The following is a 26,812-nucleotide window of genomic DNA, read 5'->3' on the forward strand; positions in this document are numbered from 1 at the left end:
AAGTGGCCAATCTGTAAGCTGCTCTGAGTCCCCCTCGGGGTGAGAAGAGTGAGGTATAAATATGGGAAATAAATAATAAATAGAAAGATATATTTGGGGCCAGTTACATAATCACACACACACACACACACATATATATTTATGATGCAGTTATCCAATTTACTTTGTTAAATCAAAATTCTTTTCGGCATCCTTATGAATAAGCAATTCAAATTGTTATTCCCCCACAAACTAACACTCTGTTGTGATTTGAAAGATAGAGGTTAGAAGAGGACCATAAACAAAAACAGGCAGGAAAGACTCAAGATGATATTAGGTAGCAGACTACCAGCAATGGAGTAGGATTGGGATTTGTTTAGGGAAAAGCTTTCCAGACATTTCATGTTGGTGACATACTTTTTCTACATGCATCATTCTGTGACACAGTAATTCAGTTTTTCTAGAAAACCGGAGGTTAAACCAACCCTTATAAAAGATATGGGCACATACATAAATTGTAATAACAAAAAGTATGGGGACACAGCATATCTAGTGCAAACCTTTCATTTCTATTTTTTAAAAACACATGATTTATTGCTTATTTCGCATAGATTTAGAGGTTTATTGTTATGTTCACACGATGCACATAGACACTGTAGCTGACACACGAATATATTGTGACACAAAGTTTGGAAAGCTCTAATGTAGAGGAACTGAGAAGTGTAAATATTTTTCTTTTTATTCTTAGGGTTTATTTCCAACATGACTATTCAGCGCCAATATTTTCCGAATGATGAAGATCAAACGGGTGCTGCCAAAGCTCTCTTACGGCTCCAGGATACATATAATTTAGATACAGACACCCTCTCTAGGGGAAATCTTCCAGGTAAGGCTCTGAGAAATTTTGGAAATATAGAGAAAACTCTTTTAAGGAATGTGAATTTATTTGAAGGAAGGAGCTAGATCATGCATAACTAATTTGTTGCTATAGGAATGAATTACGTGCTCACATACCCCCATTTTTCACCTCCCTTCCCACATCATGTGCTGCAGTTTTTGGCATAAACCATAGCTTGCAGTTATATCCAAATGGCCAGGCTATGGCTTTTTGCTTATCTTCCTTCCAAATGAAGATTGCAATGCATCTCCAAGCTGTGATTTGTTATTTTTCTTAAGAGGACAAACACAAGACATAATTTGCTGGGTTTTGATATGATTCTGACGTATTGTTTACACTAAAGGAATACATAACTAAAGTTGAGTGTGCAAAAGGAGAAGTTTGTTTTTGTGCATCAGCCACAGTATTTCTTTCATTTTTGTGTCACGTTGAGGCCACACAAATCATAGAAGTTACATCAAACTTTATGAAAGTGAAGACACAAAATAAAGCCACATCAGAGATATAACAGATTGAGATCCAATGGAAGCTATATTAACGTAACATCCAGTCAGAAATGTGCTTGTATTTCAATTACTTTTAACTTCCCTCCCAAAGACGCATTAAGACTCTGGAGGAGAGGAAGTTTGAGATCTGTCATTTAATAAATTGTTTTTACTTCAAATGTGTAGCATTTGATCTGTTGTCTGCATCACAGCTACCTTCCAAATAAATAGCTGGTGCGGGGGCAGAACTGTTCTGCCCCACATAAAAAAACAGAAGAAAAACACAAAGAATACAATACATATACATGCATAAACATAAACATATTTGAACAACATTTACATAACTAAGTACACAATTTTCCCACTAACCTACATCTCTACTCTAACTTAACATGAATTTTAAATACAAGCATGTATACATAAATAGGTGTGTCAACAACAGTTTGATGCTTTATCTGAACAGTGTTTTTCTCTCTACTGTTGTAGTAGACTCCAAGTAAGAGTCTGTATTTTGGATGCGGCATACTTTTTTTCATTGAAATGTTTCTATATTCCCTTTTAATGCAAAAATACAATTAATCTGTAATGGATCTGGCATAGTAGTTGTTGGACTGCTCTCTATGTGTTTTTGGATTGCAACTCCTAATATTCTTCACCAAAAACTCCCAATATTCCTCACCAAAAACCAAAAAATTAGAAGTGATTGGACTGGCAATCCATCGGCACCTGGAATGGTGCACAAATTTGTTCAAATTTTATATGGCAGGATAGAAGAGGCCATAGATTATATTATCAGGACCTTTTCATATCCATTTGTAGTTGCTTTGCTGATTTAATGGGATATCATCAAGAAATCTGTTCTGCCTTTGTTTTTCCAACATACTTTTTACAGTTTGCATTTTTTAATGGAACTGAGACCCACGGGTGGTATTTTGAACCTCTATGACTTTAATACGGAGGAAAATATTAAGCTCTTGTGGTCTTCAACTCATGAGATTTCTTGTTTTAATAAGCCTGTTTTATTTCTTTTTGATTGCTCTCTTTGCAACCCTTGTGATCTTTTGTGATGGAAGGCATCATCAGCCCATGTATGTAAATTGTCACAATTATCATTATCCAATCCCCAAATTTTGTGTAACATTCTGTTTATTGTAGTGTTGCCCCTGGATTATAACTTGTAGGATTTCGGAAAGGCAAAATGCAACAGGAAACAGTTGTTAACCTGATCTTCTGCCTATCAGAATATATTTGTGTGTGTGTGTGTGTGTGTGTGTGTGTGTGTGTGTGTAGTATTTTAAAACATCCAGCACTCTATGTACCCATAGATCATATTAGGAATTTCCCCTCCTACTCTGTTCTTTTCAGCATGTCTGTTTCTAAACTTGTACAGAATCTAAAGAATCTAAACCTTTACAAGTATGGAACTGTTATCTGAAGCATTATGTTTGGAGCCATATAAAAGTGCTTACAAAATAAAAAGGTCTAATCAGCTTTGTTTAGTAGTACTAGTTGTACATAACTTTCATTCTCAATATGTAGTATCACTAGGGAACTGAACAGTACAACTTCAGAAGAAGTTCAGTACATTCGAACAGTTCTCATTGGTTTCTTGTTTCCCATAGGAGTGAAGCACAAGACTTTTCTGACAGCTGAAGATTGCTTTGAGTTAGGAAAAATTGCATATACTGAAGCAGATTACTACCACACTGAGCTGTGGATGGAGCAAGCTCTGAAACAACTTGATGATGGAGAGGTTTCGTCTTCTATAGACAAAGTTTCTGTTCTAGACTACTTGAGTTACGCTGTTTACCAACAAGGGGATCTAGACAAAGCAATGATCCTTACAAAGCGGCTACTTGAGCTGGGTATGTTGTGGTCACATATAATTCCAATTATCCTGCGAGTTCAGATTTTCATGCAAAAGTGTTTTTCTCTGGCTTGTGATTTTCAGTTGTTTCAAATAGCACTGGCTACGAGTAAGTATATTGTGCTGCATAAAATCTTGTCCTCCGCGGGCCCAGTTGAAGTGCATGAAGCATTTTCCTAATGTAGCTCAACTCAGATCTAGTATTTATTTTTCTCATTGAATTCTCTGTGCATTTGAAAGAAGTCCAGTTTTAAACGTGATCCATTAAGAACAGATGGCACTTACAGACCCTGGTCTACTATTGGTAGCATGGGGACATTCTGGATATATGGCTTGTTTTATTAATAGAATTTATGGGAGTCTAGACAACATTGTTTTCTATTTTTAACTTTTCGATGGCCTCCTGCCACTTCTTTCATCTTTTTTGTTACCATGAATAATCCACCAATCTGATCTGCAATGCTTCTGAACACTACACCATTGATTGGTATTAAACATATTTCAAAGACATTTTTCCTTGTTTCAAATTTCCTGATGAGTGAAATGTGTTGTGATATCTTAGGTTTGCTCAGTTACCATTAGGTTCTATCTTTCTAACACATCATCCAAAAATATCTGCTAAATCAGATTTGCCAGCAACCCAAAGACACATGTATGTAACAGTTTTTTCTGTATTGTAGATAGTGCGTTGGTTAATAGGGCTGGGCTTTAGCACAGCAGGTTAAACCACCAGCTGCAGTAAATCTTGTCAGTCGAAAGGTTGACAGTTTGAAGCCTGGGTCAAGGTGAGCTCCTGGCCTTTAGTCCAGCTTTGGCCTACCTAGTGGTTCAAGAGCAAAATGTGAGTAGATAAGTAGGTACCGCTTAAGCGGGGAGGTATTTTAAGGCACCCATAAGAAATTGCTAGAAAAATGCCGGCAATTAGATCAAGGAGGAAGTTTACGAACAAAGCTCTTCAGCCGGGAGATAGAGCGACAGCACCCCCACTGTGACCGGAACCGAGCACAAGCCTCCAAGATGCCAAAGATTGGAAAAGACTATATATACCTGTATCTATGTACAATTACCGGGGGGCCCTGGTGGCACAGTGTGTTAAAGTGCTGAGCTGCTGAACTTGCGGACCAAAAGGTCCCAGGTTCAAATCCCAGGAGCGGAATGAGCGCCCGCTGTTAGCCCCAGCTCCTGCCAACCTAGCAGTTCGAAAACATGCAAATGTGAGTAGATCAATAGGTACCACTCCGGTGGGAAGGTAATGGCGCTCCATGCAGTCATGCCGGCCACATGACCTTGGAGGTGTCTATGGACAACGCCGGCTCTTTGGCTTAGAAATGGAGATGAGCACCAACCCCCAGAGTCTGATATGACTGGATTTAACCTCAGGGGAAAAACCTCTACCTTTACCTTTTAATGTACAATTGTCTGTATTGTCTGTGTATAAATGGCATTGAATGTTTGTTGTATATGTATGTTCTGTGATCCGCCCTGAGTCCCCTCCAAGGTGAGAAGGGCGGAATATAAATTCTGTGAATAAAATAAATAAATTGGGTTCCTGTGCCCCTAACCACAGCAAATATGGGGGCCGACTGTAATTTCTTACTGATTGGCTGTAGTTTTTGTTAACTGTAGTAAAACATTATTGTAAAAATCCCAGATTTAGAGCTTTGTTAAAACTATGTAGGGCCCTTAAACAAAAGGATAAATGCATTTGAATTTTTCCAGTAATTGGAATATTTAGTTTGTAAATCTGGTCTTTACTGTTGCAGTGTTACATTTCCATTAAAATCATATCTGCTTGATCAGTGATTTGTATACATAGCAATTTCTCTATGGGCCAATATATATTTTTCTTAGTAATTCAGTTTCTTAGTGAAAAGTTTATTTTTATAAGTGATAATCTTATAAATATTGAATTTGTGTTCTATTCAACTTGCTGGGATTTGCCTCTGAATGGACATCCATTTAAAATTACATATACCAACGTAACTGAGAATTAAAATCTTGCAATGGCTTAGGAAATGTTCGTTTTTGATGTTTGCTGAGTTTAATAATAATACTTTATCCATACTCCGCCCTATCTTCCCGAGGGGACTCAAGAGTGGATTACAGGTACACATATGGCAAACATTCAATGCTGTTATACAAGTGACAAAGACAGGACAGTATATAAACAGAGGCAGGCTTCCCTCTTTTTTCCATCTCTGGCATCTGGAGGCTGTGCTCGACTTGGCCATGGGGAGGTGCTGTTGTTTCCTTCTTCCATGCGGAGGAGCTTTGCTGTTCATAGACACCTTCCTGGTCGAACTGTCGGCATGTTTTTCAGGGGCACATTTTACTCCCCGCTAAAGTGGTACCTATTTGTCTACTCACATTGCTGTTTTCTAATTGTTAGGTAGGCAGAACCTGGGCAGACGGCGGGAGCTCACGCCGCCTGCGGCTTGAACTGCCAAACTTTCAGTCAGCAAGATCTTCTGTAGCTGAAGGTTAACCTGCTGTGCTAAATGGGAAGTCTCGTATAGGAAGCAATTGTCAGGAAAAGAACTTCATATAAGTTGTTTACTTAAACAATGAGAATAGGAGTGTCTTATGATTGAAATGTCTGACTTTAGGGGGTTATATGTAAATATATTCACATTTAAGCATTTGTTTGAAATAAACATTTGCCATGAAAAGAAACAGGAAAGTAGTTAGAAAAATTAAGCTTTTACAAAAGAGGCTTTATGTTCTGAAATTTTGTCTGCGTTTATCCTTTTCCCTTATTGCTGTAGACCCAGAGCATCAGCGAGCAAATGGCAATTTGAAGTACTTTGAATATATAATGTCTAAGGAAAAAGAAAAAGAAGCAAACAAATCTCTTTCTGAGACAGATGAAAAGACTGGAAAAGAAAGCAAAAGTAAAAAGGGTCCGTCAAAAGACTATCTGCCGGAGAGACAGAAATATGAAATGTTGTGCCGTGGGGAAGGTCTCAAAATGGTAATCGTATATTTTTATGAAAAATGATAAAAATTTAGTTAGCCATTTGTTTCCTGTGTGATATGCATGCATTAGGTTAAAAACATTTGGTCCTTCATTTTAATTTTCTAGACTCCTAGAAGACAAAAGAAACTGTTTTGCCGTTATTATGACGGAAATAGAAACCCCAAGTATATACTCAGACCTGTCAAACAAGAGGATGAGTGGGACCGCCCTCGGATTGTCCGCTTCGTGGAAATAATTTCTGATGAAGAAATAGAAACTGTCAAAGAGCTGGCAAAACCAAGGGTAAAGAATATTTTAAGTTATGTTACCAATGCATGGATCCTGGTATGTGATGGAGTGCCTTCGGGCAATTCTACAATAAAACATCTCTGTGACATTAAAAACTGACTGTTGGTTTAGCTTAGAGTTAGAGGAAATGATTTATCTGCAGACCTCCCAGGTTCAATCCTTGGTATGTTGCAGTAAACAAATAACAAAATAGGTATCTCACAAGGGACTGCCTGTCCAGGTAAGCAATACTGGACTGATAAATAACCTAGCCTAGACTTTCTCTATGACACTGCTCTCTGTGATTTAGTTGAGTTGATCTTGCATGTGCCTTGTTTTGGAAGACAATCTTGAAGGCAGTAGGAATTCAGGATCTCTTTACACTATACATGAATCACTGCAGTATGACGTTCCGCTACTACTGCTATCTTTCTTCTATATTACTATTGCAAAGGTAAATTATTAAGGATTGATGCAGACACAGTTTTAAGTCACAGTACCCATCACAGAGAGAGATAGTCATATATTTTTGTATTCCTCTGCTGTTGGAAGTTATTGTGTGTAAGTGTTGATTTATCCGTGCCCCTTGCAGTTACTTTATACACAGTCCAGGCTCTTGGAGGAGCTGAAGTAACCCTGCATTTAAAGTGTGGGATTTATAAAGTCCTTCCTGTCTGAAAAGGGTTGGTTCTTTTAAAAATAAATCCACAGACTGTAACCCATTATTATATGGGACCACAGTGAGAAATGGGCCTATGCTTGTTTTCAAGGGTCATTTTTGTAGCCATTCCTCCCATTTTTTTTTGCCTCAAACACTTTAGCCCTCCCCCCTTCAAACATGTTCTAATTCTGACAGAGGTATTTTGTTTTCAATGCATGGGGTGGAGGCAGTTTTCAAATGTTTTTTTTAAAAAGTGTAGCTTTGGGCCTAAAGCAGCCCAAGGATTGCAAACCAAAACTCCCAAGTAACTTGAAAACATCACCCCCCAGCTTTCTCTGGCAGACATGGAGTAGTGGGCAAAATGTTTTTCAGAGTGGGGGAATGGACCTACAACTTCTTCTGGGCCCCATGCAGCCTTTAGCTGACAACAGTTGCCCATCCTTGCTGTAGATTTTAAAGAAAACCCATTTATCCATGTTGTGTATATAGGTGATTAAACTTAGGAATCAGGTAACAGATTGCAAGACTTGTAAACCAGTGATGGCCCACCTATTGAGCTTGCCTAGTAAAGGTAAAGGTTTTCCCCTGACATTAAGTCCAGTCGTGTCGGACTCTGGGGGTTGGTGCTCATCTCCATTTCTAAGCCGAAAAGCCGGCGTTATCCGTAGACACCTCCAAGGTCATGTGACCGGCATGAATGCATGGAGCGCCTAGGAACCCAGATTTAGAGATCCAGATTGTACTTTCTCATATAGTGCCCAAATGCCTCTGTCATGGTACAGTGGTAAGTTCTCATTTATTCTTTTGGAAAGAACATGCATGTCTCATGCATTGCTTTGTCAGTACCAGTTTATAAGTAGATGTGTTTCTGAAAAGCTGTAGCATTGTCAGTAGCAGCATATGGGTTTTTAAATGTTCACTTAGCAGAAGTTTCTTGGTTAAGCTTTCACTGAGGCTTCACAGGAAAGACACTTGGAAGTAGCCACATGTAACCTTCACCTGCATTCTGGTTAACTCTGCCCTAGTTAGGCTTGGACTCACACTGTACCTAGTATTGTTCCTTTGAACAATGAAAAATTATCAAGAGTTGCCAGACAGATAAAAACATGGTTCCACCTTGTGCTTCTGTCTGAGTTAGCTGGTGGGTAAAATGTCAAGAGTGAACCCAGTTCTGTCAGTTAAGTGAGCTCTATCCTGAGCCACACACAAGTAAATCTGGACAAACACAACACTGTAATTATTGTTGTGGGTCTCCAAGCGGTTTCTGTTTTATAGCCACCCTAACGGTTTTCTGGGACTGACAATAATAATAATAATAATAATAATAATAATAATAATAATAATAATAATAATAATAATACACTTTATTTATATTCTGCTCTCTAGCCCTAGGGGCCACAGAATGGGTTACAGTATTTACATACATAGGCAAACATTCAATGCCTTTACAATCACATGAGACACACAAACTCAAACAAAGGCAAGGAAGGCTTCTTTCATTTCCGGCTTCTGGAGGCAGTTCTCATTTCTGGCTCTGGGAGGTGCTTTTCTCCATTTTCAAGCCGAGGAGCCTGCATTGCCACCTCCTGGTCATGTGGCCGGCAAGATTGCTTGGAGCATGTTTTTGCCTTCTCCCACCAAAGTGGTACCTATTTATCTACTCACATTTTCATGTTTTCAAACTGCTAGGTTGGCAGGAACTCGGGATGACAGACGGGAGCTCACTCTGTCTCGCAGATTCGAACTGCCAACCTTCAGGTCAGCAGTTCAGCAGTACAAGGGTTTAACCCTTTGCACCACTGCGAGTATGTGACTCGCCTAAGCTTTCCCTCTGGGTTTCTGTGGCCAAACAGGGAATTGAACCCTGGTCTCTAGTTTCGTAGTCCAGCCTATAAACCCCTATACCACACTAATTTTTGCTACTGCAATACAGATAGCAAATATGTACAATAAACAATCCGAAACAATAAACAATACAAGTAAAGTAAATAGCTCTATCTAATTTTAATGTGGTTTCAGTAACTATAAGGAATAGCCTGCTGCTTCAGGTGCAGGTGAGTTGCGTTTGTGTCCGTGTATATTACTAAAAGGTGAATACTATGCTGTCAGTATATAAACTGTCTTAAGGAACATGAACCCTGCTGGGGCCTCTGCTCCATCATAGGATTCTGAATGGTCGGATTGATGTGATGCAGTATATACCTTGTAATTCAACTATTCTGATTGGTTCGCTTCACAGCTGAGGCGAGCCACCATTTCAAACCCCATAACGGGAGTCTTGGAGACTGCACATTACAGAATTAGCAAAAGGTAAGACTTCATATATGCTGTCCCTATAATGAGTGCCTCTATGGTGCTCATCAGGAGAAAAAAATAGCCAGAAGCTTATTTTTTTCTGGTCAATCTCTTACTACTTGCAAATAGTATAATAAACTGTTACTGCCGGGTTTCCCAGATTCTTCCTCTAACCAGAAGTTCTGTTCTTGTTTGCTAGGATTTTTTTTAGTCTATTACAATATGCTTGTGGATTATCAATCCCCCTATGTAAAGTAGTGATCGCCTTTGCATTTGAAGAACGTCCTTCTAGAATATCCTCAACAAAGTTGACCTGCCTTTTCCCTGTGCAGTAAAACTACAGAAGATGCTGCTTTGGCAGGACTATTCATTGGCATTTTGTATTAGTGGTTGAGCAGTTTTATATTCTCATTGTAACAAAAACGACTAGCCTGGCTGCTAATTCCAGCTTTGTTTAGTTGGAGCCAGGCACATTGTTATGTTAGACATCTCTTTGCAGCTCAATACATAGATTTAAGTGCTGTTTTTACACATTTCCGGGGTTTTGGCTAAATATGGGTGTGACATAGTCATTCAAAAAAATGGGATTTGTCCTCTGATTTTGACACGCTATTAAATCAGAGCAGCAGCAATAATAAAACGGAATTAAAAATAGTCTTTTTAATCCAGTCTTATGGATATAGATGATCCCATTAATGTCTCTTAATGTTCACAACGTGTTTATGTTAGCCACGCTCAGGTTATTCTCTGCTCCCTGTCTTTATAGCCTGTCTTCCCTTCAAGGAGCACAGGAAAGTAGACACGATGGATTATTCATTTAAGACTCACACTATAGGACTTTATTTATTTTAAGAATTGGTAGCTCAATTTATTCCCCCCCCCATTGGGAATCAAGATGGCATAAAGGTAAAGGTAAAGGTTTCCCCTTGACATTAAGTTGAGTCGTGTCCGACTCTGAGGGGTGGTACTCATCTCCATTTCTAAGCCAAAGAGCAGGCATTGTCCATAGACGCCTCCTAGGTCATGTGGTCAGCATGACTGTGTAGAGCGCCATTACCTTCTCACTGATACGGTTCCTATTGATCTACTCACATTTGTATGTTTTCAAACTGCTAGATTGGCAGAAGCTGGGGCTAACAGCGAGGGCTCACCCTGTCCCATAGATTCGAACTGCCAACCTTCTGGTCAGCCAGTTATGCAGCTTAGCGGTTTAACCTGCTGCGCCATCACGGCCCCATCAAGATGGCATACAGAGTGTTAATATTGTGAATGGTCCTAATATTACGAATGGGCTATAAAATATTTTAAATGCCCTAAATTTATTTATTTAGTATATTTATATACTGCCTTTCTCACCCCTGAGGGACTCAAGGTGGTTTACAACATATTAATGGAAGAAATTCAATGGCAACATGCATATAATAAAAAATCATAATAACTAAACACTGACACGTAACTAAATTAAAATCATTAAAACCATTAAACATAGGCATATACAACATTTAAACACTAAGACAAAGCATTAAAACACCCTAATATAAATATGAAAATCATAGGATCCAAAAATTGTGCATCTTGGCCATTCCGATTGTCATTGCACATATTTCCTGATTGTTCTTTTCACTGCATTACTGGCTAAAAGCCTGTTCCCACAACCTCGTTTTAATTTTTTTTCTAAAGGCCAGGAGGGAGGGCATTGATCTAAGCTCACTGGGGAGAAAATTCCAGAGATGAGGAGCCACCACTGAGAAGGCCCTATCTTTTGTCCCCACCAACTGCACTTGCGACGTAGGAGGAATCGAAAGCAGGGCCTCCCCAGAAGAGCTTGACCTCCAAAATCATTCAGTTCTAAGCCCAGGTTCCAACCTTTCATGGATTAAATCCAGTCCTCTAGCTGTTAATAGTGTCATGGATCTAAGCAGATGCCATTGTTGCAGCTAAATTTAGCACATTTTGAGGTGGCAGTTGTCTTTCTGGCATCTTATTATCCATTTATTTCAAGTATTCTATTTTTTTAATCTGAAAAAAATCACAGTGCATTATTTGAACTTAAATATCAACTTTTCTTTTTCTTTTTAAAAATCCTACGAGCATTTGCATATAGATTCAGATTTTTTTTTTAAAAAAAGGAGACAGCAAAGATAAAAAAGAGCATTTAACTTCTGGATCCTGAGAAGTTTTCTGTGAAACTCTGCACACAAATGGCTCACATGCTTTTCCATTTGGGGGGAGAAAAAGTGAAAGGACAATTAAAGCAAATTTATCCATCTGATTTGAGTTGAACATGGGAATCCTAGTAGCCCGGCTACTGTGATGCTTTTAAGCATTCTTTCCGAGCTGAGCATTACATAATATCCAGACCAATCAGAACCCTTTTAATTGCCTGTGGCTTGGCCCAGAAGCTTGCTACTAGAGTAAGCCCTTGTCCTTTCTCTTTTTGTAGCTGAGCCGAGCTACTGTGCATGACCCTCAGACTGGGAAACTGACCACAGCACATTACAGAGTCTCAAAGAGGTAAGGGGACATTGGTACGTCTAAGCAACTTTCACATTTCTCTGTGTAATGCGTGCGTCAGACGTGTTGTGGGATTCTGTACATATTTTTCCTCTTCAGCTAACTGGAAGAAAAGGTGTAGACTTGAAACAGAGTACTAACATCTGAACATCTGGAGTGCTTAAAAGGAGCTGCAAATTTAAACTCCTGGGTAAGAACTAACCAAATCCAGCACTGCGGGCATGAGCTTCATTCTTTCCCATTGAATTCCATGGGAATTGAGCACTTCTAAGTGGATTGGTAGATGCACTTTGTCTCTGTTATGCATGATACTAGTACAACTAACACATTGACTTATGCACTGTATCTATCATTTGCTTGCTGTGTCTTCATGTTTGTGTTAATTTTAAACACTTCCTAGGAGGCATATGGTAAACAGGAAGGAGGTTCAGTAATAAATAGTAGCTTGCGGTCCCTAGCTCAGAATTTTAAAAAAATGTTTATTGGATTAGATATTGCAGTTGTCTTTTCTCGCTTAAAATAAATTTGAACAGTGATTAGAATTGTCTCTTTATGGCAGAAATGTTGCTTATCAGATTAAGGGGCTATTTCAATGAACTGCAGTTATTGCCATTTTAAAAATCACCTGAAATTCATAATCACAGTGACAGATTCATAATCTATAGCAGAGCTTTTGAGACATTTCATTTTTGGACACACTTTTTGGCCATGCATCATTTTGCAACACAGTCATTCATTTTTACTATCAAATCAGAGATTTTTGTTTTTCGTATCAGGAGTGACCTGAGAAACTGCAATCAGAGGTTAAACCAACCCTTTGTAAGAGATATGGACACATACATAAACTGTAGTAATGAAATCTGTGAAGACACAACACGCTCGTGAAAACCTTTCATTTATATTTTTTAAAATATGATTTGTAAGATAATAACATACATTTCCAAGATTTTTGTTGCTTCCCCATTACATTGGAGTGACAAACCTACACACTGCAGCTGACACACCAACATGTCGCGACACACAATTTACAAAGATCTGATTAAAAGTTATGTATGCATAACTGGTTCATTGAATCATAGAGTTGAAAGAGATCTCATCCAGTCCAACCCCCTACCAAGAAGCAGGAAAGTCACATTCAAAGCACTTCCAACAGATGGCCATCCAGCCTCTGTTCAAAAGCCTCCAAAGAGGGAGCCTTTGGAGTCAGTAGCTAAGGCTGGAAAATAGTTGTTTGGAAGAAATTGATGTTTTGTTTTGTTTTTTGCGGTCTTGTACACAGTAGAACCGTAAGAACGTGTGTCATTCATTAGCACTTCAGGACAGGAGCCAAATGCATAATTTCTGGATAAAGTTCAACTTTTAAATTGTACAGAGACAAGTTCTTAAGTCTTGGACTGTGCTGTGGAATGGATTCAAGGAGAGACATGGGCAGAACGTCACAGTTTATTGCTTTCAAAACCGCAATTGAGGAGCAAGATGAATAAATAAATACAATCTGGCTCCCTTTTACATTCAGCTGATGAGTTGCGAGGGTTCATACTGGCACCTTAGTTTTCTTTTTCACAACAAAATAATTTGGTAATTTATTTCATCAGCCGCTACAACAACCAATAGCTAAAACCCATCCTTTGCTCATTGTTTATTATGCAGTCCTCCATCTGGCTTGCTGTTAGGCAGTTGGCATATGACAAAGTCAAGATACATCGGAAATGCATTTTGATTATTCAGTGTAAGCAGTTTTTTCTTTTTTTTAAAAAGGTTTCTCCATATGTAAATGCACATATGTATTAACAAGTACATATTTTCAAAATCGGAAACTTATTGGTGAGAGAATAACTTTTCATCCTTCTCTGGGGTGCTGGATTTCTACATTTCTGCCCTGAAGCATTCTTACTGGCAACCAAAAATACCACCATTTGCATTTTTAAGAGAAATCTATTTCCTCCTCCCAGACATTCCAAGCAGTCTTTCATAGCTAACACATTTCGGTATTGTGGCACGCCTCGGCTTATGAGGAGGCTACTGTTCATGCTGAGGTACGTGGCATGCAAGTTGGCATCTGGGCAGCGGTGGAAAGCCAAAGTCTGAGCCAAGCCATACTCGGTGCCATAATAATTTGTCGAGTCCACCACAACTTCCAGGAAGCTGCAGCCAATGAAGTATATTTGTCAGATAGTTACTCTACCATACAACATCCTCTCTAGGGCGGAACAAAAACAGTTGCCTTTCTAAAGGATCGTTGGAGAGTGGAGAGTTTTTTTGGGCAAAGGAACTTTTAGACCATGGGAGAAATTCCCCCTTGCACAAATCTGTTGGAAAATAATTCAAACCTTCTTTAATCATGCAATATTAAGATGGAATAGAAGTGAATGTCAATTATTACTGTGGCTTGGGTTATTTCATAAGGTAGGAACTTAATAAACATTGTGCTTATGAAATTTGACTTTTAAATATCCAGCCTGAAAATTAGAGATGTTGTGAACGTTAATGAGCAGCATATTTGTGAATCCAGACAGCATGACTTTGAGAAATGACAGGGAGACATTTCAAGATTATTTTTGGTTCAATATGACACAAAGGTGATAGGGAATGTGTTGACAAGCGAACTTCCTGGGAAGGGAAGTGGGAGTTGGGCAGTTCCTCCTCCACTGGATAACATATCCTTGCCCCCTACTCACCTTTCTCTTGCTGATAGACACCCAATATATGGAAGTGGCTTGACTGGCATGAAATGAAAGAAGGCATTGAATGAATGAGACACGGAAGGAGCTTTCCATAATGGTGCAGCATTATGTGTAAAATATGTTTCACTGGAAAGTTCATTCCGTGTCTCATTCATTCAAAGATGAAATGAATGAGTCATGGAAATGTATGAGAGGAGATACTGTACTAGAGAAACACTACATTATACTTATTTTTACATATTTCTGTATCTTTCTTACCAAAAGAATCAGGATGGCTTATGGTAATTTAAAATGTAATCGAAAAATGGCACAGGAAAATTCTGTTGCAGCGGGCACACCCACAGCTCACCCCGCTTCCGGTCAAAACAAATTCTGCCAGGCTTTTTTTTTTCTCAGAACCTAATGCCATGAAATGCAGTAATGTAATAGCTCAGTTGGGGAAAATGCCAGGTCAGCTTCATGCATTTGCTAAAGTAATCAAAGCAGAAGCAGAGCTGGGAACAAGGCTGCTTCTAAATTGGTCGGCAATCATGAGGCCCTCTAGATGTTGTTGGACTACAGCTCCTAGCATTCCTTAACATTGGCTATGTTGGGTATGGCTGCTGGGATTTCATAGAATCATAGAGTTGAAAGACCTCATGGGCCATCCAGTCCAGTCGTCTGCCAAGAAGCAGGAAAATTGCATTCAAAGCACCCCCAACAGATGGCCATCCAGCCTCTGCTTAAAAGCCTCCAAAGAAGGAGCCTGCATTACAAATGTGACCCCAGGTATACAGATATATAAAATGAGGTATAAAAATCAAACATTTACTGATGATAAATTGGCTTTTGCAGTTTGTGCTAAACCGACTGATTTTTTTTCTTTTTATGAAGTAGAGCTGAACCATCTTTTGCAGAGTCCACTGTAAACTCTGCACAACAGATTTATATAAATGTCTCAACCAGAAAGTAGGTGATGTTCAGAAAGCTTTTACTGGTGCCAAATTTTTCAGGACCCCGACTTTTCAGAACTCCAACCATTTGGGACCCATAGCTGAAGAAACAGTTATATAGATAATACCCAATATCTTGAACTGAACCCCTAAATTTGGAAGCCAATGCAAACAGGGCCATATGTAATGATTTGAAACATCAATTTGCAACTTGGAGAAGGAAATTTGGGTCCTCTTTGTCTTCAGATATGAGAAACTCCTAATATGTGTTGTTTTCATGACCGGAATCACTGGGTTGTTGTGAGTTTTCTGGGCTGTATGGCCATGTTCCAGAAGCATTCTCTCCTGATGTTTTGCCCACATCTATGGCAGGCATCCTCAGAAGTTGTGAGGTCTCAACCTCTGAGGATGCCTGCCATAGATGTGGGCAAAATGTCAGGGGAGAATGCTTCTGGAACATGGCCATACAGCCCGGAAAACTTACAGCAACCCAACTCCCAATATGTCAGTTTCCTTAGGAAGTACTGTGCTAATTGGTAATTCCCATAGTGGCACACTGGTATCTGATGCTTTGAATTCCAGAAAGCAAGACTGCAATTGTATCTACACTTGTGTGTAAATTCCATTGATCTGAATAGGCTTTGCTTCTGGATATGCACAGGAAATAGACATATATTTTACTGGGCTTGGAAGCATAGCATAAGACATAAGCATTAGTTTTTGCTATTTTATTTCAAGTAATACAAAGTTCTTATTCCCAACTAGTAAATACGTATGTATGCCCCACAGATTAAGTTGGTGTAGTGGCTAACAGCTTTTTCTCAGTGAAACTAACTTTGCTTACTACGATCTAAATTTATTTCTTTAAAATATAATCTATTGCTGTGAATAACACTTCATGTGTCTCTAGTTTCTTTGTATTGTCCTTTTTCATTTGCTCTATTTTTTACATTATTTGTGGGATAATTTATTTCTAGAGTTCCCTATTTACAAAGATCCTAATCATGGTTGTATGTGTCCATTCTCCATACTCTTTGAGATTCTGTAACCAGTGTTGTGTCTCATTTCACGTCTTTTGACTAGCAATTTGTTGTGGTCCTTTTGAAAGGAGGACAATAAATCTACTAGAATGTGGATGATGTTGTGTCAAGCAAATACGTTTCTCTATGGGATCTGTGGCTACTGATGATGTTTGAGAAGTGTCTTGGCTAATTTCCACTCTTCTAGCTTGTGATTCTTCCTTGCTTTTATGATGTTCAAACCATCATGACTGATCATTAGTGTTGCTGAAAATGCCAGTTTTCAGGCAAGACTGGCATTTTGAACGACAACAAAAAGTGGTTGCCACCACAGAGCTGACAAAACCGTAACAGAGCAAGTTTAAATCCAACATATTTGTTTGTTTCATGCTGCATAAAGACTACTTTTGAAGTATTCCAAGCTTTGGGTGTAAAGCCGCACTCTTGACAGTGAAAAGAAAGTATTAAACAGAAAGTTGTGCTCATAGAGTATCTATGTGGAATGGTAGAAAATACACGTTGTAATGGAAAAAATGTAGAGATAGAACGAGCACCTTCAAAATTCACTTGTGTCAGAAAGTGTAAGAGCTGGTCAGGAAAAGAGGCAAACAGTTTGCAAGCATTCCAGTTTTAGGTCTGGAATAACTATTATTTTTTCCCTCTTTAAATCAAAGTTATTTCTGGACACTTGGTTTTAACAAGGGAGTGGCTGTTTTAAAGTATTCTATCCTGTTATTCCGTTATTTCATCTTGTGAGTGAAATGTGCACTATTAAACCGGCCACTGTAAACGCTGTTAAATTTGACTAAATACCTGTGCCTGGATGTACAGATCCCACATCCAAGGACACATATATGTGGGGGAAAATAGAGTTCTTCACCAACAAGTGTGCTTGTTAGCAACCATTAGCAGCTTACTGACATTAACCTAGAATATAACATTGATTTGATTTATCCTTTTGAAATTGTTATAATTCTTTGGGACACCTATGTAGCCGTCACACAATCTTTTCTAGAATACAGTAGTAGTTTTTGCTGACTATTTAGTGCTGGAAGGGGGATTCTGAGAAGACCTTATTTCTTTTCGCAGATGGAAATATGTATCCAGGTTCAAGTAAACTCCTGTGATACACATGTAAGAAAACAAGAGACCTGGGTTGTTGCTTTGACTGGAGGAGTGAGAGTTAGCAGAGAAGGAAATGAATAAATGATGTATTGTCAAAGGCTTTCATGGCTGCTGTGAATTTTCCAAGCTGTATGGCCATGTTCCAGAAGCATTCTCTCCTGACGTTTCACTCACATCTGTGTCAGGCATCCTCAGGGGTTGTGAAATTTGTTGGAAACTAGGCAAGTGAGCTTTATATATCTGTGGAAGGTCCAGGGTAGAAGAAAGAACTCTTTTCTGTTTGAGGCAAGTGTGAATGTTGCAATTGGCCACCTTGATTAGCATTTTATGGCCTTTCAACTTCAAAGCCTGGCTTCTTCCTGCCTGGGGGGAATCCTTTGTTGGGAGGTGTTAGCTGGCCTTGATTGTTTCTTGTCTGGAATTCCCCTGGTTTTTTTAGTGTTGCTTTTGAGAGCCCGAACATGAAAGGCACTGCAGGCCAATCCAACCAGAGAAGTCGTCCATAGCAGATCACTTGATGAACCAACCTGGACACAGAATATTATTTGAGAACACAGAAATGCTGGACCACTCTGACAATCAACATGCCAGACAACACAGAGAAGCCATTGAAATCCACAAGCATGTGGATAATTTCAACAGAAAGGTTGAAACCATGAAAATGAACAAAATCTGTCTAACAGTATTCTAAAAACTCTAAAATCAGGACAGTAAATAAAGAGCAACACTAAAAAAACGGGAATTCCAGACAGGAAACAATCAGGGCCAGCTAACACCGCCTAACAAAAGATTCCCCCAGGCAGGAAGCAGCAGGCTTCAGAAGAGAATGCTACTGGAACATGGCCAAGCAGCCTGGAAAACTCACAGCAACCAAATAAATGATACTTTAGTGGTTCACTAGACTCCAAACCCCAGAATTCCATAAGATGGATCCATGTCAGTTAAACTGGAATCATAATGGAGTGTACAATTCTCCAACCTGACCTAAAATAACATTCAACACATTTCCCTTGATATGACTATAACCAGGTTTTCAGGTCATTCACACTTATCACCAGGACTGTGCCAGACATCCAATGCATAAAGTTACTATTGCAATTGTATACAGTTATTTGTATATAATTATTGCAGTAATTGTTTGCACTTTAGTCTGATCCAAAAAGGAGCACTGTGTGTTGTTGCAATGCTGTGTGTATGATTCTCTCAGTGTCTACTTGAGTTCACAAAATACTTACACCATCCAAGTGCTTTGTGGATGCGTGCAAGATAAAGGAGATTGCATTATTGCAAAAGAATCCAGCACGGTTGCAAAAGTATTAATTGATCCCTTACAATACCAGTCACTTAAAACTATATGAAAAAGTCTATAGGCAAATGCTTAGCCTAAATGAGACTGATAGTTATCATTTAGGCTAAGTCTTTTCCTATAGACTTTCATATAATTATAAGTAAGTTGTTATCTGTCTTCATGTATAACTTCTCAGATCAAGAATAATATATATTATCATTTCACGCCTTAGTGCCTGGCTGTCTGGATATGAGAATCCCATAGTGGCACGCATTAATACAAGAATACAGGATCTAACAGGACTGGATGTTTCCACGGCAGAAGAGCTCCAGGTAAGCTAAAATATGTAAATATAAACATAGTCTGTACCAACGTTTAGTCTGAGAATATGTTTTGAATATTTTCCCAACACTTTTTGATTATTGAGAATCCTTCTGTCACTGACATATGACGCTAATCTCAGAGTGATTTACATTTTTAATTTTAAAAATTGTCAGTTTGAAAAATAAAAATGGCAAGAGTCTCAGTTCAGGTCATCTTCAGTTTTGCTTTTTTATAGCTGGTTGTGTCAAAAACAAAAGAAAGTCACTATATGTCAATATAACATTGCTCTGTTTGTTTATTGACATTTTAATGTGACCTGTTAACAAAGGTTCTTGTGACAGTTTGCAGCATAAAAATAACTAATACATAGGATAAAACTTTAAAATCTAGATGCTGTAAGAATTTAGAGCAGCGGCAGAAACATCTGAACTCTCAAAACTGTAAAAATAAAATACCACAAAATCTATAGAGCCCTAAAGGAATTTAAATCAAAACTGGTTGTATCATGACAGTGAGCACCTCAAAGACAGGACAGAGCAACGAAAGAAAAAAAAGCATTTGTATGCTGCAGACAGACATGTAACTGAGCTCTAAACTTATTTTTCAATGTGAAAGTCCACAGGAAGAAAGTGTTTAGAGCAAGAATATGCAGGTTCATTTAGAGCTAGCTGTTTCTTAAGGAACTTTATGGGGACACAACAGCCAGAGAAAGAATTAAGCACACATCTACATCATAGTTATGTGCTCTAAAATCACCTCTCTCTTGATTGATTTTAATTAAAATAAAAGACAAACTATGTCAGAGCTCATTTTGCAAGTGGTTATATGTGGAATGCAGTTGGTGCTAATACAATACTATAGGTTCGCAGATATTATGATGATGTATTTTAACTATGCTGTTCTGTAAGGAGAGGTGGGTCAATAATAATAATAATAATAATAATAATAATAATAATAATAATAATAATAATAATAATAATAATAATAATGGGTTGCTGTGAGTTTTTTGGGTTCTATGGCCATGTTCCAGAGCATTCTCTCCTGACGTTTCACCTTGCTTTAACAGACAAGGGTTCTTTCTCCCAGCGTGAACATTCCTCAGGTATATACACACTCCACTTGCTTCACTGCCCACAGAACCTCTGAAGATGCCAGCTACAGATGCAGGCGAAACGTCAGGAGAGAATGCTCCTGGAACATGACCATACAGCTGGAAAAACTCACAGCAACCCAGTGATTATGGCTATGAAAGACTTTGACAATACAATAATTAGGATGATGATGATGATGATGTAGAGGCAACTGGAATTCTCTGTGTTAGGTCATTTGTTTAACCCGTTATGAACATTACACTCAAAGAGAACAAGGTTCAGTAATGTCCTTTATTTGACACTAATGAGGATGATAACATATGAAGACTGAAGATATTGTACTCTTAGGTGGGAAATCTACTGTAGGTATGAAGCAGATATTTCTTGTCTCCTCACGGGTGGTTTATTGGATATTTGTGCTTCCTCTGCTATAGGTAGCCAACTACGGCGTAGGAGGCCAGTATGAGCCTCATTTTGATTTTGGAAGGGTAAGTCTCTCTCTGCCTTGCTTTTGTGCTTCACAATGTACTGTATTTCTTTCTTCCAGGTAGCAAATTATGGAGTGGGAGGACAGTATGAGCCCCACTATGACTTTGCTCGGGCAAGTAAAGAGATGTGTGGAGAAAAGTCTTCCAAAGCCTGGGCTTTTTTCAAAGCCTGCGGCACAAATGTTTACTGTCTGTGAGAAATTCAGACCTGTCAAGTCGTCTAATCTTTTTGTATGAATCAAGTCTTCTAAACCACCATCTGAATAATAAAAAGAACAACCAGAAATGGCATCAACAAAGTTAAAGAGGAGTGCTATCAAATGAAAGAAAAGATTGAGAGGGGGCACTTTATAGACACAGTTTTGGGAGAAATTATCTGGGACTTTTAAACTAATATTGAAATTACCTTATGTCATGGCATCAGTAATATCTGTAGGAATAAGAGGCTATTTTTTATATTTTTGATCCAAAGTTGGTAAGGCAATATTCAATTTAAAAATGTTACACCTCAGTTTTAAGTTGCACAGAAAAAAAGAACTGAATAATCTTGAAAGTATTTGAAAGCATTGCTATCTCAAAAAAATCTGCTTACATTTAAATCTACTTTATTCAAGGCTGCGGATAAGACTGATTCAGGTGGTGGTTTATGGGGCTTGTGTGTGTTAAGTAATTCTTTCAATTAACAGTTTTTTTTTCTTTGAACCAGGTCATCCATTTAATAGTTTAAAATTCATGCCATAGCACAGCATAAAATCTTTCCTTCTTTAAAAATATGAGTTTCAAATTAATAAAGTGTGTTTATATGCATGATTTTCATTTGTGAAATAATGCTTTTGCAGTTCTACCCTGTGCATGTCTGCGAAATATCATGCATTAAGTCCCACCATGTTTAATTGGCATTTCTCCCAAGCTGCCCACTTAAAAAGACCATTGTATGTCAAAATAACATTGCTCTGTTTATTTACTGACATTTGTATGTGGCCTACTAACAAGGATTCTTGTGACAGTTTGCAATAACAAAGAATGAATGCATAAGATAAAACTATAAAATCTAAATACTGCAAGAATTTAAAACATCTGAAACACCCAATATCTTAAAACTTTCAAAATATCATATGATCTGTACAGCAAAAAATTAAAACTTTAAGTGGTCTTAAGATTTGGATAGATATACTTGGAAGGAGGCAATCCTTTAGGAAACCTGGTGTTAAGCCATTGAGAGTTTTAAACATTCAAATCAACACTTTGAATTGGCCTTGGAAATGGGCTGCAAGACAATACTCTATTTCAGTGGTTCTCAACCTGTGGGTCCCCAGATGTTTTGGCATTCAACTCCCAAGAATCCTAACAGCTGGTAAACTGGCTAGGGTTTCTGGGAGTTGTAGGCTAAAAAACCTGGGGACGCACAGGTTGAGAACTACTACTCTATTTAGTAGCATTACATAGAAAGAAGCTCTAGAGACCTACAAAGAATCAGAGTTTTGCACAGAATCAGTTTCTCTCGTTTCCTTCGTCTCTTTCGGTACTTCAGGAGTATGCAATGGTAACCCCCCTCCCTGTATGAAAATCAGCTCGCCACAAAAGCAAGCGGGAGCTGATCCCAGCTCCAAGCTTGCTTTTTGGCATCACAGTTTAATCTTTTTTTATTAATCCCCAGCAAACAAAAAGTAAACCTTCCTCCTCTGAAAGCTACTCTCCTCTTCCAGATCATTGCTCTTCCTTACCTGGAAGTGGGAAACCTTCTTAGAATGTCTTGGAATGGAAAGAGTGGCTGGCTAGCTGGCTGGCTGGCTGGGAGAGCAAGTGTAAGCGCCTGCCAGTGGCTGCAGCCGAGCATCTCCTCTAGAGTAAGAATTTCTTACTCTAGAGGTGTTTGTCAGCTGTAGGCACTTGCAGGCACATGCTTTCTGGGCCTGTACGTCACACAAGCTTTCTCTTTCACTTTCCAAGGAAAGTGTGTGTGTGTGGTGTGCAGGTCCAGAAAGTGTGCGCGCCTGCCAGTACCTGCAGCCGAGCGCCTCCTCTAGAGTAGAAAGAAACAGCAGGTAAGAAGAAGCCTCCTTAAAGCGTGTGGGACGGGGAACCTGGGAAGCCCTCCCCCCATAATGGGCTGATAGAAAATGGATCTTTTGGCACTCCAGATCAAAAATAGATATCTGCCCTCCTGATTTCAGGAGGCTCCCAATAAACAGATTGGGGCCCTCACCAAAACTGGAGACATAAAACGAATCAAGGTTTACCCCTAATCCACAACCCTACAAAGAATATTGTGGGTAGTATCCGCCGAGGTTTGATTATAAGAGCCTTCATGAATACCAAAATCTACGGATGCTCGACTTCCAGCATATATAATAACATAGTAAAATGGTATTCCTTATATAAATGGCAACCCAATGTTTGTTTGTTTTTTTGTATTTTTAGGAATATTTTCAGGTGTGAATTTGTGGATACAGAACCTATGGATAGGAAAGTCCGATTGTACATGTGAAAGTACTTAGAGTTTAATAGCATGGACATGGCCCTGTACTTTTAAGGATGGAGACAATCTTGTTTTCATTGGCATAGATGGTTCAAACTGCCAAGTATATTTTAAACCTTTGGTTGACCTAAATTGTAGTTGTTCAGGATACACTTTCTTCTTTCCAGATTTTCTTTGAATAATTTTTAGACTTTGGAGAGGGTTTCTCAAGAAAAGTCTTGAGCATTGGCAGCTTACTATTTTTAATTCTTTGTTTTGTAATACTTCTATTTATTAATTTGTAAAGTAAGTATAACATCAAGAAAAATTGGGTGGGTTTGAAAGAGAGCCATACAAACAAGGAAGACATGAAACATATATCTCCTTTCCTTCCTTTTGACTGGAAAAGTAAACACACTGTTAAGGGAGATAAGAAAAAAAAATAAAAGAGGAGAGGAAATATATATCATATACAGTGTTCCCTTACTACTTCGTGGTTCACTTTTTGCGGATTCACTGTTTTGCAGTTTTTTAATAAGCTCTAAAATACTATGATAAATCATAAAAAATTACAATTTACAGCTTAAGGAAGGGAGGAAGGAGACGCCGAAGGGAGAGAAAAGGAGCCCAAGCAGCAACGGGAGGAGAAGGAGGCGATTTATCAACACACGATTGGTTGATAAAGACTTCAAATAGTGTATAACTACTAAAATAATGTATAAATATTAAAATAAATATAGTGTTCCTACTTCCTGGAACCTAACCCCAGTGATAAGTGAGGAAACACTGTATTGCAAGCAATGGCCTCCAGGCTCTCCTGTCTGGCTTGACCTCATTATAAGCCTAGGGAGGCTTTTTCAGGTCAAAAAATGGGCTGAAGAACTTGGCTTATCTTTGAGTATATACGGTAATCCAAAAATCAAACCTTGATTTTGCCGTTTTATGTAAGAGACACAATTTTACTATGTCATTGTATGTAATGGGACTCAAGCGTCCACCAATTTTAGTATCTATAGGGGATCCTGGAACCAAACCCCAGGGAGTATAAGGACTCACTGTATCCGGGTAACAGTTGGCAGCTTGAATCAAAGTAATCAAGTTAATTGAAAGAAGTCAAAAATGTTAAGAGAACTAAAAATAAGTGTGCATGCACAACCAGTTTTGATGACAAGATCAAATCTGGGAAAATATTACAGAAATGGGGCAAAAACATCAAGTGATCAGAATAGATCTTTGATCTCATGTCCTTCGTTCCTGCAGATTATCTCCTTGGAAAGTATGAGGATTTTGCAGCTGTAGCGCATTCTAATGGGTAACACATGAATACATGTAATACCCCATTGAAATTTATCCCCTGTAAGTTTGGGCCGTCCACAGGATCACAAAAACATGTCTTGTATATTAAGCAATTTGTAAAAGATTTGTGTAATTTCAGGAACAGTGCTCAATTTGTTTCAGATTATTTCTACTAATTCCCTGTCCATACAATTGAAAAAATTGCTCACAAATGTCCTAATGCCAGGGCTCTTGTGCCAGTGTTGTTTTGCTTATACAATAAAGCCATGTTTGTTTGTTTTTTGAACACAGAAAGATGAACCAGATGCCTTTAAAGAACTAGGTACAGGCAACAGAATTGCTACATGGCTATTCTATGTAAGTAAGATGCTTTAATTACAAAATGGTATTTTCAGCGGCATTTCAACCTAATAGACAATTGGAGTTTTTGAAAAGTGCAGTGAACTTTATTTATGTTGGTTTGCATGATGGCACCATAGAATTTCAGATATATGTGTGCATGCATTTACATCATTTATACTCAAATCTATAGCTGCAAAGATTTCCAGGGTGTGCTGTGAGTTTTCCAGGCTGCATGGCCATGTCCCAGAAGCATTCTCTCCTGTCATTTTGCCCACATCTATGGCAGGCACCCTCAGAGGTTGTGAGGTCTGTTGGAAACTAGGATTTATATATCTGGAATGCCCAGGGTGGGAGAAAGAACTCTTGTCTGTTTGAGGCAAGTGTGAATGTTGCAGTTGGCCACCTTGATTAGCATTGAATGGCCTTGCAGCTTCAAAGCCTGGCTGCTTCCTGCCTGGGGAATCCTTTGTTGGGAAGTGTTAGCTGGCCCTGATGGTTTTGTTAATGTGGGATTTGTGTATTAGTAGTGTTTAAATGAAATTTATGTCTTGTCGGTATTGCATACTGATTTCATCATCCAGAGTGTACTATAGTCTGGAAAGAGTTAATTACTAAGAAGCTGTGATGGCCTTGATGTGTGGCTGGAACTGGGGAGTGTCCAGACACAAGTGTTTGTGCATTACTGATTGCGTCAGTTCTGTTCTGTTCTGAGTAGAGTTGAGTTCTGTCTGCCTAGAGTGAAAGTCAAGTCCTGCGTTTGTCTGCAAGTCTGTTTGTCTTGATTATTACTGCGTTCCACTGACTCCATCCAACTACTGCTGCGCTGCAAAATACTCTGACAGGTTTCCTGTCTGGAATTCCCCTGTTTTCTGAGTGTTGTTCTTTATTTATTGTCCTGATTTTAGAGGGTTTTTTAATACTGGTAGCCAGATTTTATTAATTTTTATGGTTTCCTCCTTTCTGTTGAAATTGTCCACATGTTTGTGAATTTCAGTGGCTCCTCAGTGGCTGGAAAACTCACAGTAACCCAATGATTCCGGCCATGAAAGCCATGATGACACATTTCCAGGGTGGCTTATGTATCAATAAAAAAGACAAGCCTGTTGGCTTACAAGCTTTACAAGCCATGGCCTTGTTAGTCTGGAATATCAATATGCAAAAGGATCCTGTAAATCCTTAGAGACTGAGAGAATGAAGTTGGTAGGATCAGCTTTTGTCAGCCTGCATCTAAGAAAGTAAGTTTAGTCTATGAAAGCTTCTACAAATTTCATTCTCATACTTAGTCTCTAAGGTACTACAAAATCCCTTTAGAAGCTTAAAAGGATTTAAAAAGTAAATTGATACCTATTTTGTGGGAACACAGTAAGACAAATTCCCATAATTATAACCTTAGATCACATGGAGTTCCTCCAGCTTCTTGGATCATTTTGGTTCAGGCTTTTACATACTTTTTCCAACTTTACGCTATTGTGTTTGAGGGGCAGTGACCAGAAATATACATCCTATTCCAAGTGTGGTTGCATCATAGGTTTGTATAGTAAAAGAACTTTGTGGTATTGGCCGTTTTAACTTGCCTTCCTTTCCTGATGCCCAATGTGGGATTGGCCTTTTTCATAGCCACTGCACTTGCATTGAACTATTTACCACAACCCCAGAATTTCTTTCATGATTTTTCATTACCACTTAGATCTTATTGGTATTTTATGAAATTTAGGGTATTTCATATCACATTTGCTTATGTCAAACCATATTTATTTATTTATTTATTTATTTATTTATGACATTCCTACCCCATCTTTCTCAACCCCGGTGGGGACTCAAG

The 26,812-nt window shown here is 38.6% G+C and overlaps 1 protein-coding gene across 4 annotated transcripts in view; it reads left to right on the top strand.

Moving 5' to 3' along the window:
• p4ha1 (prolyl 4-hydroxylase subunit alpha 1) overlaps window positions 1-26,812 on the top strand; it is a 52,669-nt gene that overhangs the window by 19,855 nt on the left and 6,002 nt on the right. The window contains exons 5-12 of one of the 4 annotated variants that reach the window (XM_008106678.3): window positions 728-865; window positions 2,985-3,227; window positions 5,995-6,200; window positions 6,312-6,488; window positions 9,374-9,444; window positions 19,224-19,323; window positions 20,841-20,894; window positions 24,940-25,005. In XM_008106678.3, coding sequence (XP_008104885.1) covers window positions 728-865; window positions 2,985-3,227; window positions 5,995-6,200; window positions 6,312-6,488; window positions 9,374-9,444; window positions 19,224-19,323; window positions 20,841-20,894; window positions 24,940-25,005 — 1,055 coding nt within the window. The other 3 variants (XM_003218541.4, XM_062976211.1, XM_062976210.1) reach the window with 3 other exon arrangements.

Source organism: Anolis carolinensis, chromosome 3 (assembly GCF_035594765.1).
Source record: "Anolis carolinensis isolate JA03-04 chromosome 3, rAnoCar3.1.pri, whole genome shotgun sequence".
NCBI classification, from domain to species: Eukaryota; Metazoa; Chordata; class Lepidosauria; order Squamata; family Dactyloidae; genus Anolis; species Anolis carolinensis.